Consider the following 19533-nt stretch of genomic DNA (forward strand, 5'->3'; position numbering starts at 1 on the left):
ATTTCCATGCTCCCACAGTTTATCTGGTGGTTCCGCGTTGTGGTGCGGAAAAGTTCTCCGAAGAAAACTGACGTGGGCGCGACGGGGCGGGTCTTATGTGACCTCGCTGACGTCATGTATGTGGACGACGCTTGGGCGGAGTCGCGTGGTGTGGCCCGCCCCCGGCGCGCAGGGATGCTGTGGCAAAAAGTTTCCGGATCCAGTCTCACGCCTGGGGATAATTCTACGTGACGGAATCTAAGGCTAGAATCGTCTCTACCAGATACATCGTTATCCAAGGTAAGTAAATTGTACATCAGGAAAAAAAGTTACTTGCCTTCAATAAAAAAAATTCTGTTGGATACTCTATCTAAATGCAGATTCCTCACCAACCCCTCCTCTTCCCGTTCTGTAGAATAGACTCATCCAATCCATGGTAATAAGATTCCAACCTAGATATCAGTGCACTGGACAAATCTGATTATCAATGGCTGTGTGTCCAACAGCGAGAGCAAAGATTAGAAAGAAACTGATGCCAGTACATGGAGGTAGCGATTATGTAGGTACACCAGTGTCTTCTCTGGGGTGAAACTAACCATGTGCTAAGCCTCACAATGCCACCTACTGGTGGGCAAGGGAATTGCTGAGAAAATTCGCCGGATCCTGCTTTGGGAGATTCTCAAGGAGAGGAATCTGCAGTTAGAGTATTCACTAGAAATAGCATTACTGAGGTAGGTAACTTTTTCTTTTTGTTTTCTCTTCTTTTTCAAGCACTCAGGCTGCTTATGACTCCTTAATTAAATGTTCATATCCCTGCATCGTTTATTAGTTGCTGATCTCAATGTGCTTTTCATTCGTCTTGAGGAGCATCTAGTGACTTTTTATCCTGGTTCCCAACATCATACTACTGCTCATACTTCCATTTTGCAACCTTAAATCGTTTATTGATTATTTTACTGTAGGTCTCATATTTTATTATGATTAGATTACAAAACGTTTTTGGAGTGGTTAAATGTTGATTTTGAATTGCTCTGATTTCTAGCAGTTAGTTTTGCCATCTTCATTACGATTGGCCTTCATGGTTATTAGTAAACTGGCTGATATAACCTGTCTGATATGTTCTTGAAAATGTTAGTTATGCCAGAATTTATCAAAACACAATTCTTCTGTTTATCAGATGGTGAGAGATGAGAATCTCAAATTCATGAAAAATCGGGATTTGTACAATAGCGACTATTTCAGTTTTGTTCTAGCATTGGCTTCTGTGAATGCTGTAAGTAGTTTTTTTTTATTTCTTCTTTTTACATGTCTAATCTAAATTGTTACCTTGCAGTGCACTTTTTCCTCTTAAGTGTTTGTTGGAACACGCCTTTGTCTTGTTAGTGGAGTCCAACCTAAATATCTTACGCTGTGTCTGGAAAAGCCTAGTCCAGAAATTGTACAAATGCATTTGGAAGTAGTCCCTTCCTTTAATTTACAGTGCCTTCACAAATCTACAAGAACATGTACTGTAACAACACACAAGGATTTTGTTTACATTTTTTTTATGTGTTATTGCCTCATTTTTCCACCTACTCAGTAGACCATTTCCGAGGTTTGTGCACATTTCTTAGCATGTTCACCAAGATTCTGTATATCCTAGAACCTTGGGTTGTCTGAATGTGAAGCATATGTTTGGCCTAGTATTGTTTAACCAATACAGTTTATGTGAAATTAATCAATTTGTCCCTGACTGTTTCATCTCATGAGAGCCAGGCTTCTTGTGTCAAACTGATCTTTAAGATGGATGTTCCTCTTTGGAGCTCCAAGCAGAGACTACATTTGGGACACTTGCACATCCTCCTTGTGAGGCTACAGGGGACCTCCATGTAGTCCTAGGCTGCTTTGTACAAGACTTTAAAGCAAACCCATTTAGAGTCCCATCCCGGACCTGTTGTTACGTGATGAGCACAAGATCAGCTGACCCTGGTGGGTCAGTGGACTAATTAATGCATCCACTCCGAGGATCTATGTTTTACTCCATTGTTGCATATTTATATACTGATGGTTTCCCGCAGACTTCCATACTTTTGAGGTTGCGAAAATGAATCCCATAGAATTGAGTAACAATAAACCTTTGTTAACTGTCAATAGTGCCAGTAGACTTCCCTCACATATGAAATTCACTACTCTACAAATATGTCTGTTATGTTATGCATGATGGAGGTGGTTGTGCAGGTAGGTCTGGCAAAGTCCTACTACTGGGCTAAAGATACCTGCAGAAGGCGTGCAAAGATGACCGAGGTGAAGGAGAGTGAAACTGCAAAGTAAAAAGACATAGTCAACTGGTACTAGAAGTTAGGTCACTTCAGGAAGTATTGCATTGGTTTGTACATTAAGACTGATGAGAGATTATTGCACTGGGCTTTAAAACCAGCATAAACCAGTCCCAGATTTTTGGACAATAGAAGAATTCCTAGAAAAGGAAAATAGATGTCCCCTTGAGGACCTTCAGAATAAGGTGGGGAGGTAAGAGTTCTTCATAAAGGAAATCTCAGATGTGATTCTAAGGGCCATATTAATATGTGAAGTCACGTCTTCTTGAGTGGAGCAGGAGTTTTTTCATTGCTGACACATATGTAGTCAGTTCATCCAGGTGTCATAATTTTGGTGTCTGTGGCTGCCTGCATGGGATGGGAGTAGATTCATAGGTTGACTACAATACCTTCAACTGCAGAATCTATGCATGATCCTACAGAGTTAGAAACGGGCTAAAGACAAATAATTGATGCAGCTCTGTAATGCATCTCTTACACTCCTGCAGAGTCATTGGGCCAGAGGGTTTTGCCCATTCTGTGTCTATGGGAAAATGTGTTCATGCATATGGCCTTTAGTTCATTTAAGTCCTAATAGATCTAGTGGTGACTGAATGTTCTCCCACAGGATGCCTTCTTTTGCTCTGGGAGGCTGCAGCATGTTTCTGATGGATACATCTGCCAGTGGATTCCTCACCTTGTGAATATCCCCTGCGCCAGCATTCCACTGAACTTTTCTTTCCCAGCACTCCACGTCGACGTGGGCGACGTCATAATGCATCGGCTCCGCTCGCGACTCCATTCGACGTCACCGGAGCCATAAGAAGCCCACGTCGGCATGATGACGTCAGTTCCCTTTTTTCCGCGCCGTCGACGCGCAACGTTTTTTTTCCAGTGCTCTCTAGCTATTTTGTAGTTTAGCGGTGTAACTGTGTTAAAATCGGTATGTCTTCGACTAGGAAGTCGGGCTTTAAGCCCTGTAGGGAATGTGGAGGTCTGATGTCAATGACGGATCCGCACCAGAACTGTTTATGGTGCCTCTCTTCGGACCACGATATGGAGGAGTGCGGATGCTGTAGGAGCATGAATCCGAAAGCGCTCAAAGAGAGGAAGACTAAGCTCTTCATGAAGAAGATCGGTGAGGAGAAGAGAGGGAGGAAAAAGGAGAAGTCGAAGAGGGAGTCATCGACTTCGAGGTCTTCGAGGTCGAAGAAGCACCACAAATAGAGGAAGCATTCTTCTCGACGTCGGTCCTCGAAGTCCAGGAAGTCGAGGTCGGCTTCGCCCCGTCGACGTCGGAGCAAAGCCTTGTCTCCTTCTCCTTCACCTTCGAAGTCACCGAGGCGTTCTCCTTCGAAGGAGCAGACTCCAGCTCAGTCCCCGACGCAGTCATCGGCTCCGTCTAAGGCTTCGACTCCGGTTCGAGTGGGGTCGGATGCTTCCATGGATGAACAGGACCAGGAAGAGTCTGTTCCGGTGCCTGAAGAATCTGCGGCTCCGGTGGAAGATACTGCGGAGCCGACGCCGGAGACCCCACAAGGGGATACAGGGTCTGTTCCTTTTCCTCAATTCCCGGCTCCAGGTACAGATTCTACAAATTTTCTGAATGCTATGTATGGCATATTTAATAGGGCGGCCTGCCCATCCGGAGCACCAACTGGTACCGTGGGTCCGATGGCATTTACATTAGGGGTGCCGCAGTATTATGCTCAGGCCCCCTTTATGCCCTTTATGCCGATGGCGCCTTCTTGGCAGTTTCCGGCACCGTCTGGGGATCCGATTCGACCTCGGAGGGACCAGCAGACTTCGGAGCCTTCCTCGACGCCGAGGCCGACTCCATCGGCGCCGCGTCTGGTGCCGCCGACTCCACTTATGGCGCCGCCGACTCCGGTACCTCTGGCTCCACCGACGCCGCGTACGACGTCGTCGACGCCGGCTCCCCGGATCCGGTCGAGAAGGGAGGCCCAGAGGGTGTTGGAGGAAGGGAGATATCGAGCAGAGGTGGAAGAAGGTGAAGTTGACTCTTCTTCTGATGAATTTGAAGGTATTGAAGAAGCAAGTGGGTTGGATACAACCCCGAAGTGGGAGCATACGTCTGCCAGGTCTTCTCCGCCTCAGGAATTGCCTCCCTATCATGTGGTGATCAAGAAGGCAGCAGATATTTTGGATTTGCAGCTGCCCTCTGTGGAGTACAAATCCAACTTGCAAACAGAGGTGTTGCATTCTCCGTCTTCGACTTCAGAGCCTTTGTTGCCTTTCAATGAGGCCATCTTGGAGCCGGTCTTGGAGGTGTGGAAGAAACCTCTTTCATCTCCGGCAGTGTGCAGACAGGTGGCAAGAAGGTACAGGGTTGCACCAGGGGATCCTGACTTTTTGTCTACACATCCATCTCCGGACAGCCTGGTTGTGCAGGCTTCATGTTCTAAACATGCTTCGGGTGCCTTCCCTCAGTCTCCAGCTAACAGGGAATCCAAAAAAGTTGAGGCAGCCAAAAAGACCTTTTCCTCAGGAAGTATGGCATTGAAATCGTCTAATGCTACATGCCTTCTGGGGCGTTATGTGCATGCCCTGATGGACTCCATTAAATCTTTGGCCCCTAAGTTGCCTGAGGGGGATAAGTCGTCCTTCTTGGAAGTTGTTGCGGACACTCAGGCGGCTGCCAGGCAGGTGATCCAGTCTGGGCTGGATACGGCGGACTCGGTGGCGAGAATTATGGGGCCTTCTGTGGCAGCAAGGAGGCAGGCTTGGCTCCGTACCTCGGGGTTCTCGGCTGATGTTCAAGCTACGTTGGTTGATCTGCCATTCGACGGACAGAAACTGTTTGGGGAGAAAGCAGACTCTGCCCTTCAGCGATTTAAGGACAGCAGACTGGCGGCGAAGTCCTTGGGTCTTCAGGCTCCTGCTAGGGGTTCGTCTTTTCGTAAGTTTAGGGGTTTCGGAAGAACGTCTTTTCGCTCCTTCAGACAGCAGCAACAACAACAGCAGCAGAATCCCCTCTATAGGTCCTATAGAGGGAAGCAAAGGAGTCGGAGAGGTTCTGGACGCAACCCCTCTTCTTCCTCATCCTCCTCTGCTCCAAATGAGGCTTCGGGGAAGCAGCCCTAGATGCCCCATCCTGGATCATGTAAGACCTGTGGGGGGTCGGGTGTCCTACTTTCTACGGGGTTGGAAATCTGTTACAACCGACCTTTGGGTTTTGAACCTCGTAGAGACTGGGTACGCCCTTCCCTTTCGGGAGTTTCCTCCCCCTTATCCTCCTTGCCAAGGTTATTGCTCGGAAGACCATCTGCTTCTCCTGCAGAAAGAAGTTCTAGCCTTGCTTCAGAAGGGTGCAATAGAGGTGGTTCCAGAGCAGGAAAGGGGTCAGGGATGCTATTCCGGTATTTTCTGATCCCCAAAAAGGACGGCAGATTGCGTCCGATCCTGGACCTCAGAATCTTGAATTTTTACCTGAGACAGGAGAAATTCAAGATGCTGACCCTTGCGCAGGTTCTTCAAGCGTTGCAGCAAGGAGACTGGATGGTGTCGCTCGACTTGCAGGACGCGTACTTCCATGTCCCAATCCTGAAGTCGCACAGGAAGTATCTCCGTTTTACGGTTGGGTCGCAACATTACCAGTTTGCGGTCCTCCCGTTTGGTCTTACTACCGCACCTCGAGTCTTCACAAAGGTGATGGCAGTGGTGGCTGCTCATCTCAGGAGGTCGGGGATTCCGGTTTTCCCCTACTTGGACGACTGGCTTCTGAAGGCAGAGTCCCCAGAGATGGTGCAGCGTCATCTGCAGGTGACAACTCAGCTGTTGTTCGACTTGGGTTTTTCAATCAATGTGCCCAAATCTCACCTGGTGCCCTCTCAACGCAACCTGTTTATATGGGCAGTACTGGACACTACTGTGTGTCGAGCATTCCCTCCTCCTCAAAGGATTCTCGACATTCAGGAGATGGTCCCTTTATTCCACAGTGGAGCGGTTGTTCCAGTTCTGAAGGTCCTTCGCCTGCTCGGTCTGTTCGCTTCCTGCATTCTGTTGGTCAACCATGCACGCTGGCACATGAGGGCGCTCCAGTGGTGCCTCCGCAAGCAGTGGTATCAGCACAACGGGGATCTCAGGGAGTCAGTCAAGATCTCCAGAGAAGCTGCAGCGGATCTGTCTTGGTGGAGTGTAGAGGGCAATCTGTCGCAGGGAAAGCCCTTCCATCTATCTCCATCAGTGGCCACAGTGATAACGGATGCATCCACCTTAGGGTGGGGTGCGCATCTGGGGGACCTGGAGATCAAAGGTCTGTGGTCTCCAGAGGAAAGATTGCTTCACATCAACCTTCTGGAATTGCGGGCGATTCGTTTAGCACTCGAGGCCTTCCTTCCTTCCCTTCGCGGTCAGTCGATTCAGGTCCTGACAGACAACACGACCGCGATCTGGTATGTCAACAAGCAGGGAGGAGTTTGGTCAGTTCTCCGCCGACCACAAGTGGAGGCTTCATCCGGAGGTAGTTCGTCACGTCTTTCGGACGTGGGAAACTCCTCAGGTGGATCTGTTTGCCACTTTCGAGAATGCGCACTGCCCGTCATTCTGCAGTCTCCAGTATCCGATGCAGGGGGCGTTGGGGGACGCGTTTCAGTTGAGTTGGGGCTCACGACTACTTTACGCGTTTCCTCCCATACCCTTGATTCCTCGGGTTCTGAGGAAGATTCGCCAAGACCGGGCCCAAGTCATATTGGTCGCCCCGGATTGGCCAAGAAGGGTGTGGTATACGGATCTTCTCCACCTCTCCTCGTGCCCTCCGCTCCGTCTCCCTCTGAGGGCAGACCTCCTCTCACAGTCGGAGGGGCAGGTTCTACACCCCCACCTCCAGAGCTTACACCTTCATGCCTGGAGATTGAACGGGGCAACCTGAGTTCTTTCTCTCTCCCGCCTGATGTGGTGGACGTTATTTTATCGGCCAGGCGACACTCCACCAAGTCTATTTACTCCTACAGCTGGTCTAAATTTGTAAAATGGTGTGGAGAGAGATCCATTGACCCTTTAAAGGCCCGCTTGTCTAATGTGCTCCAGTTTGCTCTTTCTTTGGCTCAGCAGGGCTGTGCTGTGGCCACGGTCAAGGGCTATCTTTCGGTCTTATCGGCTTTTCTATGCCTTCCTGATCAACCGTCACTGTTTAAATCTCCGGTTGTACTGAGGTTTATCAAGGGCCTTACAAACATGTTTCCTCCCACTCCCTTTGTGATGCCACAGTGGGACCTTAATCTTGTTTTAACCTTTCTGATGGGGTCCCCATTTGAGCCTCTTCATAGTTGTCCTTTGAGGCTGTTGTCCTTTAAGGTGGTTTTTCTTGTAGCCATAACCTCGGCAAGGAGGGTGAGTGAGCTTCAAGCTCTTAGTTCCAAACCTCCTTTTCTTACCTTACATGCTGAAAGGATGGTTCTGAGGACCAGGGCTGCCTTCCTGCCAAAAGTTGTCACTCCGTTTCATTTGGGGCAGTCCATTACTGTCCCTGTTTTCTATCCTCCTCCTCATCCTTCCTAAGAGGAGGAAAGGCTTCATCGCCTGGACGCAAAGAGAGCTGTCAGCTTTTACTTGGACAGAACGAAAGACTTTCGTCTGGACGATCAGCTCTTCGTGGGTTATATTGGACGATCCAAAGGGAGAGCGGTGCACAAGCGCACGTTGTCGAGATGGATTATCCTGGCCATCAAGATCTGCTACGCCCTGGCTGGTGAGACCCCTCCTGAGGGTATTAGGGCTCATTCAACTAGAGCTAAGTCATCTACATCTGCTTTGGCCCGGGGTGTTCCTGTGGCAGCATTATTGCTTGGACTCCGAGATGAGGAGGGCCACTTCGCGCGCTCTGTCTTGCAAGACTTTCTGGTATAGGAAGGTGGACACCCTCCTCCGGGAGTGGGGACTGCTGTGGGAATCTATTCACAAGGTGAGGAATCCACTGGCAGATGTATCCATCAGAAGAACAAGTTACTTACCTTCGGTAACGCTTTTTCTGGTGGATACAGTATCTGCCTGTGGATTCCTCACTGGCCCACCCGCCTCCCCGTTGTCCACCTTTGTATACCATGAAAAAGGTCTTGTAGTTATGTTTTTATGCTGTATGGTACAGTTGTAGGAAATGCTTGGTTTACTTTGCATTCCTTTCATTTGCATATTATGTATATGTATTTGTATATTGTATACTGTGTATTCTTTGAGTCTGTCGTTAGTCCACCTGTTCGCCTCGAAGGCACGGAAAAAATGGGTAGAACTGACGTCATCACGCCGACGTGGGCTTCTTATGGCTCCGGTGACGTCGAATGGAGTCGCGAGCGGAGCCGATGCATTATGACGTCGCCCACGTCGACGTGGAGTGCTGGGAAAGAAAAGCTCCGTGGAATGCTGGCGCAGGGGATATTCACAAGGTGAGGAATCCACAGGCAGATACTGTATCCACCAGAAAAAGTGTTACCGAAGGTAAGTAACTTGTTCGTCGCTGCTTGGTATTGCAGAGGAAATGTTTGTCCTTGGCCCATGACTTTTCATACTCGTGGATGTTCTTTGGTCCCTTCTTTATGTAAGACAAAAGCAGGTTTTTACCTCTAAGATCAGCCAAAGTACCCTAAGTACTGGCCCCAATCTACCCACAAACCCTGTCTTTAGTCCTTAATGCCCATGACTTTCACATTCTAGCATTTGGAACTGATGTCTCTAACCACAGATTTCTTAGGCAATGTACAGATTCTCAGACTAGTTGCTGGAAAACAGACCACTTCATATTGCGGTGCAGTGTTCCAATGTTACTAGAGCAGGACAGAGGGAAGCCACCTTCAGCCGAGAGACCACTTTCTCATTATTTTTGATGGATGCATTTTTCCGGAGATTCCTCAACATTAATATGCTCCAGGCACCAGTTTGAATCTGGAAACCTTTTCCCAAGTAACAGCCCTCCAGTGTCACCGGGTGGGCCTAGGCAACCTGAGCCATGACTCAGCCCACCTTGGATGCAACGTGATTGGAGTATATCAGGCACCAACCAGCCAACTGGTGTCAGTTCCTGTTTTTCCGAGTCTCATTGACGTGTATCTGGAGCTGCTCTTGGTGAACTGACAAAATTCTTCAGTTTTGCACCAGTGATATTGTCAAAGGTCTCCTAAGATTTCGCAGTTTAAACCCTGTTGCGAATATCCTTCTCTGAACCACATGACACCTGCATATGGTGTCTTGGATTTGAACACGACCCCCAGGCCTGCAACTCACCCAGAGGATGAGGTTGCGAGAGCCCCGGAGGGGTTTATATACCTCGGAATCTATATTACTAATAACTCAACACAATTTTACAATCATAACCTCTTACCCCTGTTGCAGTGCCTAAAGAGTGGCCTGAGACATTGGAAAACACTTCCGCTTTCATTATTGGGCCAAGCTGCGTTATTTAAAATGATGTCCTTACAACGTTTCTTGTACGTGTTGATCAATTCACCATGCCCAGTTCCAACTACCTATTTCAAACCATTGTAAACGAGCAGAGAGAACTCCTTTGGGTGGGGAAGACTCCTCAAAAGCCAGTGAGGGGGGGGGGGGGGGTTACGATGGGGCATAGTACTCCCTGACATTAGAAAGTACTATTGGGTAGCACAGTTGGTAGCCATCAACCACTGCATATATAGGCCATACGAAGACCTGGCATATAGAATGGATAAATGGGTCCTACCGGAGGGGAGTTATACAAAGGCACTCTAGACCACACCTGCGCGACTAAAACTAACAGGCCCAACCAAACATTCAGTCCAAGTGTGGCATACAGTCAATAAGAGCCTGGGATGGGCAGGGAATTTCACAGATGCAACCCGTTTATGGGATACAGTACAATTGGGAACACTGATGAAAACTAAGGAATTCGACCGCTGGAATATGAACGGAATCTCTCGGGTGGGAGACTTGTGGAGACATGGTGGAGTAACGTCCTTAGCACAACTGCAAAATGAATATGCTTTATCAGACACAGAGAGGTTCAGATATTTACAGATAAGACACACCCTGCAGGTAATCATCTCCAAGGGAGAAGCACCCCCGGAATCCTCCCCGCTAGAGGATTGAATTCTCTACGACTATATGCCCAAAAAGCTATCTCCCTGACCTATCAGAAACTAGTAAATATTGCGCCCGACCCCCTCTTGCAACTCTGTAGGAATTGGGAAAACGATATTGCAGATTTAGAGGAGGAATATTGGCAGGAGGTCCTGGCATCCCCGAGAGAGGGAGCAGCTTCCTCAAGACTAAGGCTGATACAACTTAAAATATTACACAGAACATATCTCTGAGGCTGGTCAAAATGGGATACAAGGAGGATCCCATGTGTGGGAGGCAGTGTAACCAGAAGGGTACATTTATTCACATACTCTGGGAATGTGTACACATTAAAAGGTATTGGGTAGGGGTGCTCCGCTGCATGAATTAAGTACTTGGAACAAAGATGGCACCAGAGGTCAAAAGATGCCTCCTAAACATCTGGGAACCTACAGATCTAGGTCGTAAAGATAGAACATGGGCAACTTTAGGAATGGTAGTCGCCACGCTTAATATAGCAAAAGCATGGGGGGGGGGGCCAAGGAGGCACCAACTGTGAATGCTTGGAAGAAAGATATGGACTGGTATATGATAGAAAAAACAGTGTACGCATCTCGGCTGTCTTAAGAAATGGACACGAATATGGAAAAAGTGTATCGTGTACAGAGGAAACATTTGTACACCTTGTCGCCCCAGCTCCTCCTCCCCCTTAGGTAGTGAGTAGCATCGAAAGATAGGAGGTGCGAAGTGGGTGAAATAAGAAACTTTGTGAAGGGATAAACCAATGTTTATTGAATATGTCTCAATCTATGTGTGCATCTAAATGAGTAGCGATTGTATTGTGATACATTTTGTCATCAATAAAAAAAGACTTACCAAAAAAGGAGAAGTTCAAGATGCTCACATTGGCTCAGATTTTATGTGCCCTGGACACACGGGACTGGATTGTAGCGTTGGACTTGCAGGACCCTTGTTTTCATATTCCCATCCTACCTGCCCATCAGAGTTACCTTCGGTTTACAGGAGGCCATGAGCACTCTCAATTCATCATGCTTCCTTTTGGCCTTACCAGCGCCCCTCATGTGTTCACGTAGGTGATGGCAGTGGTCGCATCTCATCTGCGCAGATCAGGGGTGCCAGTCTTTCCCTAGCTCGACGACTGGCTGCTGAAGGCAGGTTTGCCCCAGGCAATCGTCTCCCACCTCCAGACTATGGCGAACCTTCTGCATTTGCTGTGGTTCACTATCAACGTGCCAAATTCACAGTTGACTCCCACACAGACTCTCCCTTTCATCTGAACTGTTCTGGACACAGTGCAGTTTCAGGCTTATCTTCAAGAGCTGCGAGTCCAGGATATCCAGGCTATGTTACTGAAGTTTTAACCTCTATCCTGGATTTAGGTGAGAATGACTTTGAGGCTGTGGGGCCTCATGGTCACGCGCATCCTACTAGTAACACATGCCAGATGGCATATGCGGGCTCTGCAGTGGGACCTGAAGTTCCAGTGGGCACAGTATCAGGGAATTTTTCTGACATTGTTCAGATCTTGCAGGGAACTGCAAAAGACCTGCAGTGGTGGCTAACGAACCGCGGTTGTGTCAGAGGCAGAACTCTGTCCCTTCCCCAACCAGATGTCACAGTAGTGACTGATGCGTCATTCCTGGTATTAGGCAGCCATATGGGAGAGGTGGAGAATAGAGGACTCTGTTCTCTGGCGGAATCCTGACTCCACATAGGCATGCTGGAGCTCTAAGTGTTCCGACTAGAATGGAAAGCTTTTCTACCGTCGGTCAAGGGTAGGCTGGTATAAGTGTTCACAGACCACACCAGCGTCATGTGGTTCTGCAACAAATAGGGTGAGATGAGATCGATGACCCTATCCCAGGAGGCTCTGCTTCTCTGGAAATGCTGGAACAGCAGGGCATATCGCTGATGGTTCAATGTCTGGCAGGTTCCCTGTATGCAGGAGCAGACATACTCAGCTGTCGATATATAGCGGATCATGAATGGCGTCTCCACTCAGAGGTGGCGCATGATCTCTTTCAGCAGTGAGGTGAGCCTTGGTTGCATCTGTTCGCCTTTGCCGAGAAAGCGCAATGTCAGCTGTTTCGCTTTTCATCTTGATCGGAGCTCGGGACTCCTGTACGCCCATCTGCCCATACCACTTATGCCCAGAGTTCTCAAGAAGATCAGGAACGATCGTGCCAAAGCAATCCTTGTGGCTCCAGTCTGGAGAATCTGGTATCCTGAGCTTCTCAGCATGAGAATCTATCTTCCGATCAGGCTGCTCCTTCAGGAGGATCTTCTGTTGCAGTAACAGGGGAGGGTCCTCCACCCAAACCTGTCAACTTTGCGCCTTCTTGTGTGGAGATTGAGCGGCTACAGTTGACAGCTTTCCATCTCCCTCCCGAAGTCTGCAATGTTATTCTGGCAGCCAGGTGTCACACCAACAAAACGGCATATACCTGCCGGTGGAATACATTTGTATTATATTTCTGCTTTCCTTTCTTAATATTTTTCTTTTTATTCTTACCCTTTACCAGCAGGGCTCTGCTCTGGGCACTCTAAATTGTTACCTTTCTGCCCTGTTAGCCTTTTTGCGGCTGCCTGACCAACCCTCTTTATTTAAGTCCCCTTTTGTAAATAGGTTTCTTAAAGGTCTTGTAAATATGTGTCCCCCCCCCCCTTTCATTATACCTCAGTGGGACCTTAATTTGGTTCTCACTTTCTTAATGTGCACTCCTTTCGAGCCTCTTTATAATGGTCCCCTCCGGCAGCTTACCATCAAGACAGCCTTTCTAGTAGCAAACATCTGCCCGGCGGGTGAGTGAGCTGCAGGCTTCATCATCTAAGCCTCCATTCCGGTCTGTTTTTCCAGACAAACTGGTGCTTCGCACTAGGGCCTCTTTTCTTCCGAAAGTGGTATCATCTTTCCATGAGGGGCAGTCTCTTACCTTGCCTACTTTCTATGCTCCACCTCATCCCTCCAAGGAAGAGGAGCCACTCCACTGCCTGGATGCAAAAAGAGCATTCTCTTTCTACCTTGAACGCACTTCCGGCTGGACGACCAACTCTTTGTGGGTTAGTCAGTGCAGAAGAGGACTATCTCACCATGGGTCGTCCCCTGGATCAAGATTTGCTACGGTCTGGCAAAGAAACAGCTTCCTGAAGCCTTAAAAGCTCATTCGACCAGAGCAAAGTCTGCTACCACAGAATTGCAACATGGAGTTTTAGTCCTCGACATTTGTCAGGTAGCAACATGTTTACCAAGCATTACTGCCTCGCTGGTCAAGTCCTCAGGTAAGGCCTCTTTGGCAGTTCTGTCTTGCAGGTCTTTCTAGTTTAAACTTGTTCACAGTCCCTCCTCTGGGGATGGTATTGCTTTAGTATCTATTCAAAGTTAAGGGATCTGCGGGTAGATATCTCTATCAGATGGACAAGTTACTTACCTTTGGTAATGCCTTATCTGGTAGAGACATAATCTTGCTGCAGATTCCTTCCAAACCCACCCATCCTCCCCGCACTGTAGACAGGTTTCTAAGGTCTGGGCTGATCCCTTTCAGGGCCCTAGTTGTTGATCCACACCAATGTCAGTGTACTTCATGATTCCATGCTTCTGTAGTGGAATGTCGTGGAAAGTAACTGACGTCAGCGCACCGAGGTGATGCCTGTATATGAGACGCGGATGACACTGCAGCGCAGACTACACCGATGACGTCACGCACAGCTGCCAACGCCACCTACCAGTGCGCAGGGGTATGGCTAGAAGAAAAATCTTCTAAATCCAGTCTGACGCCTGGAAAATTCAAAGGTAAAGAATCTGCGGCTAGATCAGGTCTCTTCCAGGTAAGGCGTTACAGAAGGTAAGTAACTTGTCCATTAATGCCTGTTGGTGATGCTAGTTATTCCCAGCAACTTCAGGGTTGTTGTTTTTATCTGTGGCATTCAAGCTGTGGAAATCATTTCCTTGGTCCCGAGTCAGCATAAATGATTCATACAGGCTGCATGAAGATAGCAATGGTGCTATTAATGTGGATAACATCTTGGTTTAATTCTTTTATTTTCTTTTTGAGACAAACTGCTTTCCAAGAGGAAAAAGCTTACCCTTTCCAGTTACCTTGTTCTATGAAAGATTCAGAGCTAAAGTTGATTCCCCAAAAAATATTCTTACCATCTCACAGATATTTTGAAAGACCCGCAATCACAAGTGCAAACGTGGGGCCACATTACACATAAAGCGCATTTTCATTGTTTGCGCCGGGCACACCTTTAAAAAGGTGCGCCTGGCGCAAACAGTGAAAATGCTCCCTATTACGATGAATGTGCTGCAGCCGCGAACTCGTGCTGCCCTGGGGCAACGCTTTCAGGTGAAAAACAGACCCGGCTTCTTTACATTCGCTCTGTGTTTTCACAGTGCAGGCGGCAATCCGCCTGCCCTTTTGAAGGGGATTAGAGACCCCTTGCAGGCGGGTGCAGTCAGTAACACTGTTTCATGGTGATAAATGTTTTGTCGTTTGAAAGAACGGAATAGATTGTGGAAAAATGTATGTATTGATAAACCAGATTTGTAAGTAAGTGATTAAAGTGCAAATAATGTTTTGCAGACCAAGCTAAAACACCCATTCTACCCAACAATGGCGAAGCTGAGTTTACAACTTGCAACCCAATTCCTCTTCCAAACATATCTGCGCACAAAGAAAAAACTAAGGTAAGAATGGGAAATCTATACATGATGCCAAGTTGTGGGAGTGCAAATTTTAATACCAGAGTCTGATAGCTATCCCCAGGCCTTCTCAACACCAGAAGTGATATTTCTTTTTTAGAAGACATGTCAGTGTCAGCAGGCTACAGAATCAAGGTTTGCAAGGTTAATACACTTGCTTCCCCGGGGCATCCTGCTTGATGTGTATAGGGGCCAACGACCTTGCACATACTCACACCGGAGGAAGAAAAACTTAGTTGTAAGGCTAGCTAATGTACAATATGACTTATTTACTCCAGAATGTCTTCAGAATTTAAAGTACCGTGTAGATTTGCCCATGGTGTTAGTGAAACCTAAGTTGATCATATTCTATTGACAGCCACGGAACTGACCAAGGGCATACCACAGGGCTCGTGTTTGAGCCCAACTTTGTTTAATATCTATGTGGCCCCCTTGGCATCTATGTTGAGGAGTTGTGGGTTCATCCCCATCTCCTATGCTGACGATACTCAGTTGCTCTTTCCTTTTGCAGAGTTCACTCCATCAGTGCAGGAAATCTTCTCCTCTGGAATGAGAACTATATCTGAAAGAAACACGTTAGTTAGATTCCTCACCTTAGAATATCCCCAGGCGTCAGACTGGATCCGGAAGATTTTTCGTCAGCAATACCCCTTGAGCGTCGCTAGGCGTCTGCTTCGTGCGCCGGAATGACGTCGTCGGAGTACTTAGACGCCGCCCTCGCGCGCTGACGTCAGTTCTTATTTTTTCCGCGCCAGTAAGCGCAGATCCGGGAGAGCTACCCCTTTAGTCACTTTTTGACTAACTTTTTTCGATCCTTTTTGATCTTGTCTCGACTCCGGTGCCGGTAGGATGCCTGGTTTTAAAGCCTGTGCTGACTGCAGCCGCTTGATGTCGGTTACGGACCATCACCGCCGGTGCCTTTACTGCTTGGGCCTCGACCACGACGCGGCGTCGTGTGCGGACTGCAAGGCCCTGACCTCGAAGGCTAGACCGGAGCGGTCCCGTAAGCTTCTCGAGCTTCGCCACTCGGCTCCGCGCCCCTCTCGATCCCGGTCCAGGAGGAGGTCCAAGGATCGGTCGCGGAGCCGCAGCCGACGTCATCATCGATCGTCTGGCTCCAAGTCTTCGGGTAAGTCGAAGCACTCCAAGAAGTCCAAGAGGCGACACCGCTCTTCGGACTCCCCTCGCCGGTCACGCGACTCAACCTAGGGTCAGGGTGGTTCCACCCCCGCGGCTCCAGCGGAGCCGCAGGCGCCGCGCAAGTCCCCATACCCGCCGATCCCTGGGACTGACGCGACGCCGGCGGAAGTCAGTGCCTTCCTCTCGGCCATGAGGAACCTGGCTCCGCCGTCGATGCCCGATGGCGCGCCTTCGGGCCCCGCGGACCCGACTGGGCAACCTTGCCTGCCGGCGGCTCCGGCCCCGTCGACGGCCTCGACGCCGCAAGCGCCCGAGGGACCCGTTCCCGAGTCCCCGCCGACGCCGGTCGACCTCGTCACGCCTCCTCCGCCGGCTCCGCTCGGCGTCGAGCCCCGTTTCAGCCCCGGTCCGGGCCCAACGCCGGTCGACCTCGTCACGCCTCCTCCGCCGGCTCCGCTCGGCGTCGAGCCCCGTTTCAGCCCCGGTCCGGGCCCGGCGCCGTTACGGCATCGATGGACGCCGCGTTCGGCGCCGCTGGAGACACATTTTGTCTATTGCCCGGCTCCGATCCTTCCTCCTGCATACCAGGAATCGGATGATGGGGGCGAATGGGAGGGATCCGAGGATCCTATGGCCGCTCAGGCTCAACTGTCACAGGACTGGGCAGATGAACTGGGGGAGGCCAGTGGTCTGGATACCTCTCCAGACACTGGATTCATCTCTCCTCCGACTGTGGCTTCGGAGGAGGGTGCTGCTTTCTCTGTGGTGCTGCGCAAGGCGGCCGCAGCCCTTGGGCTCGAGCTACCTGCCGTGGCTGTGAGGACTAACGTCCTCACTGAGGTGCTTCAGTCTGCAGCAAGCTCCACTGAGCCTCTGCTGCCATTCAATGAGGCCCTCACTGACGTTCTGCAGGGCACCTGGTCCAAGCCCTCCACAGTCCCTCCTGTGGACAGGAACGTCGCCAGGCGCCACCGTCCTGCTCCGGGCGACCCCAGTTTTCTGTCCCAACACCCTACCCCCGAGAGCCTGGTTATCCAGGCCACTACCTCCCAATCCTCCTTCCCGACCGCTCCGCCAGACCGGGATTCCAAGAGACTGGAACAGTTCGGCAAAAAGCTGTTCTCCTCCCTTAGTTTGGGCCTGCGGTCTTTGAACACCGCCTGTCTCTTGGACCGTTAGTCCCACTCTCTGTGGGATACGGTGGAGGACGTGCTGCCCCTGTGTCCGGAGGAGGTCCAGACACGACTTACCCAGGCTCTGGCCGATGGGAGGGATGCAGCACGACATGCTATCAGATGTGGGCTTGACACTACGGACTCGCTGGGTAGGGCGATTTCTACCTCGGTGGCGCTTAGACGTCACGCCTGGCTGCGGTCCACGTCTTTTTCGGGCGATGTCCAGAGCACCCTCATGGACATGCCCTTTGATGGCACTCGCCTATTCGGCGAGAAAGCGGACAGTGCGCTGAATCGCTTTAAGGACTCCCGGGCTACGGCCTTTCGCCCCTTTTGTGGCCAAGGAAGGGGTGCCTCCTCACGTACGCCTAGCCACCAGCCGCAGAACCAACCTGCGCGCGGTCGCGGACGTGGTTTCCGCCGAGGCGGTTCTGGAGGACGACGCGGTCAGCCCACATCCACCCCGGCAGCATCCGCCTCAAAGCCTTCCTAGTCCGAGCTTTCAGGCCCATTCCACGCCAGTGGGCGGCAGAGTTCGCCATCACCTGCTCCACTGGCGGTCCATCACATCGGACAGGTGGGTGCTGCAAATCGTCCGAAGGGGCTACTCCCTCCCCTTCGAGACGACCCCTCCAGCCATGCCACCGCAGCACCACCGTATCTCGGGGGATCATTTGAATCTTCTCCACGAGGAAGTTTTGGCCCTCTTGGCCAAGGGGGACGTCGAGCGCGTTACGAGCCCAGAAGTAGGTCGTGGTTGTTATTCCCACTACTTTCTGGTTCCCAAGAAGGGCAAAGGGGCCCTACGCCCTATCTTGGACTTCCGGAACGTCAATGCCTTCCTCCGGAAGGAAAGGTTCAAGATGTTAACTTTGGCTCAGGTTCTAGCTGCCCTAGACCCGGGAGACTGGATGGTAGCGTTGGACTTGCAGGACGCATATTTCCACATCCCCGTCCTGCCGGCCCACCGGCGTTACCTGCGGTTCACGTTGGGCCAAGAGCACTTTCAGTTTACCGTGCTCCCCTTCGGCCTCACCAGTGCCCCTCGGGTGTTCACGAAAGTGATGGCGGTGGTCGCAGCTCATCTGCGCAGAGCAGGGGTTCCAGTCTTCCCCTATCTCGACGACTGGTTGTTGAAGGCGGGCTCGCCCCAGACAGTCGTCTCCCACCTCCAGACTACGGCGGATCTCCTGCATTTGCTGGGATTTTCCATCAACGTGCCGAAGTCACACCTGAGTCCCTCTCAGAAGCTCCTCTTCATCGGAGCGGTTCTCGATTCTGCGCAGTTCCGGGTCTATCCGCCGGAACAGCGGGTCCGGGATATTCAGGCCCTGATTCCCATCTTTCGGCCTCTATCCTGGGTTTCGGTCAGGCTAGTGTTGCGGCTTCTGGGGCTGATGGCCTCCTGCATCCTACTAGTGCATCACGCCAGGCGGCGCATGTGGGCTCTGCAGTGGGACCTGAAGTTTCAGTGGGCCCAGCATCACGGCAACCTGTCCGACCATGTCTTGATCTCGGAGGGCACTGCACAGCAGTTGCAGTGGTGGCTCACGGACCGCGATTGGGTCAAGGGCAAGAGCCTCTCCCTTCCCCAACCGGAGCACGTCGTAGTGACGGATGCGTCCCTCCTGGGATGGGGTGGCCATATGGGAGAGGCGAAGATCAGAGGCTTCTGGTCTCCGGTGGAGTCTCGTCTCAACATCAACCTGTTGGAGTTGAGAGCGATCCGGCTTGCACTGAAAGCCTTCCTTCCCTCTGTCCGGGGAAGTGTCGTGCAGGTGTTCACAGACAACACCACCGCCATGTGGTATTGCAACAAACAGGGCGGGGTGGGGTCGTGGACCCTTTGTCAGGAGGCTCTGCGCCTCTGGACATGGCTGGAACACCAGGGCATCACCCTGGTGGTTCAACATATGGCGGGCTCTCTGAACGCCAGAGCAGACGAACTCAGCCGCCGGTGCATGATGGATCACGAATGGCGTCTGAACTCCGAAGTGGCGCAAGGTCTCTTTCAGCAGTGGGGAGAGCCTTGGTTAGATCTATTCGCCACCGAAGAGAACGCGCAATGTCAGCAGTTCTGCACGTTGGAATTTCCAAGGCGGCACTCGCTCGGCGACGCTTTTCGTCACGAGTGGAGTTGCGGTCTGTTGTATGCCTTTCCGCCTATACCACTTCT

At 50.6% G+C, this 19533-nt stretch overlaps 1 protein-coding gene across 4 annotated transcripts in view; it reads left to right on the forward strand.

Annotated features, from left to right (window-relative positions):
- Window positions 1-19533, forward strand: part of USP24 (ubiquitin specific peptidase 24) — a 2082369-nt gene that overhangs the window by 1424423 nt on the left and 638413 nt on the right. For all 4 annotated transcript variants that reach the window (XM_085602520.1, XM_085602518.1, XM_085602517.1 and 1 more), the window contains exons 52-53: window positions 1157-1252; window positions 14924-15027. In XM_085602520.1, coding sequence (XP_085458646.1) covers window positions 1157-1252; window positions 14924-15027 — 200 coding nt within the window. The remainder of the gene's footprint in view (window positions 1-1156; window positions 1253-14923; window positions 15028-19533) is intronic.

This window comes from Triturus cristatus, chromosome 4_2 (genome assembly GCF_964204655.1).
Source record: "Triturus cristatus chromosome 4_2, aTriCri1.1, whole genome shotgun sequence".
NCBI lineage: Eukaryota > Metazoa > Chordata > Amphibia > Caudata > Salamandridae > Triturus > Triturus cristatus.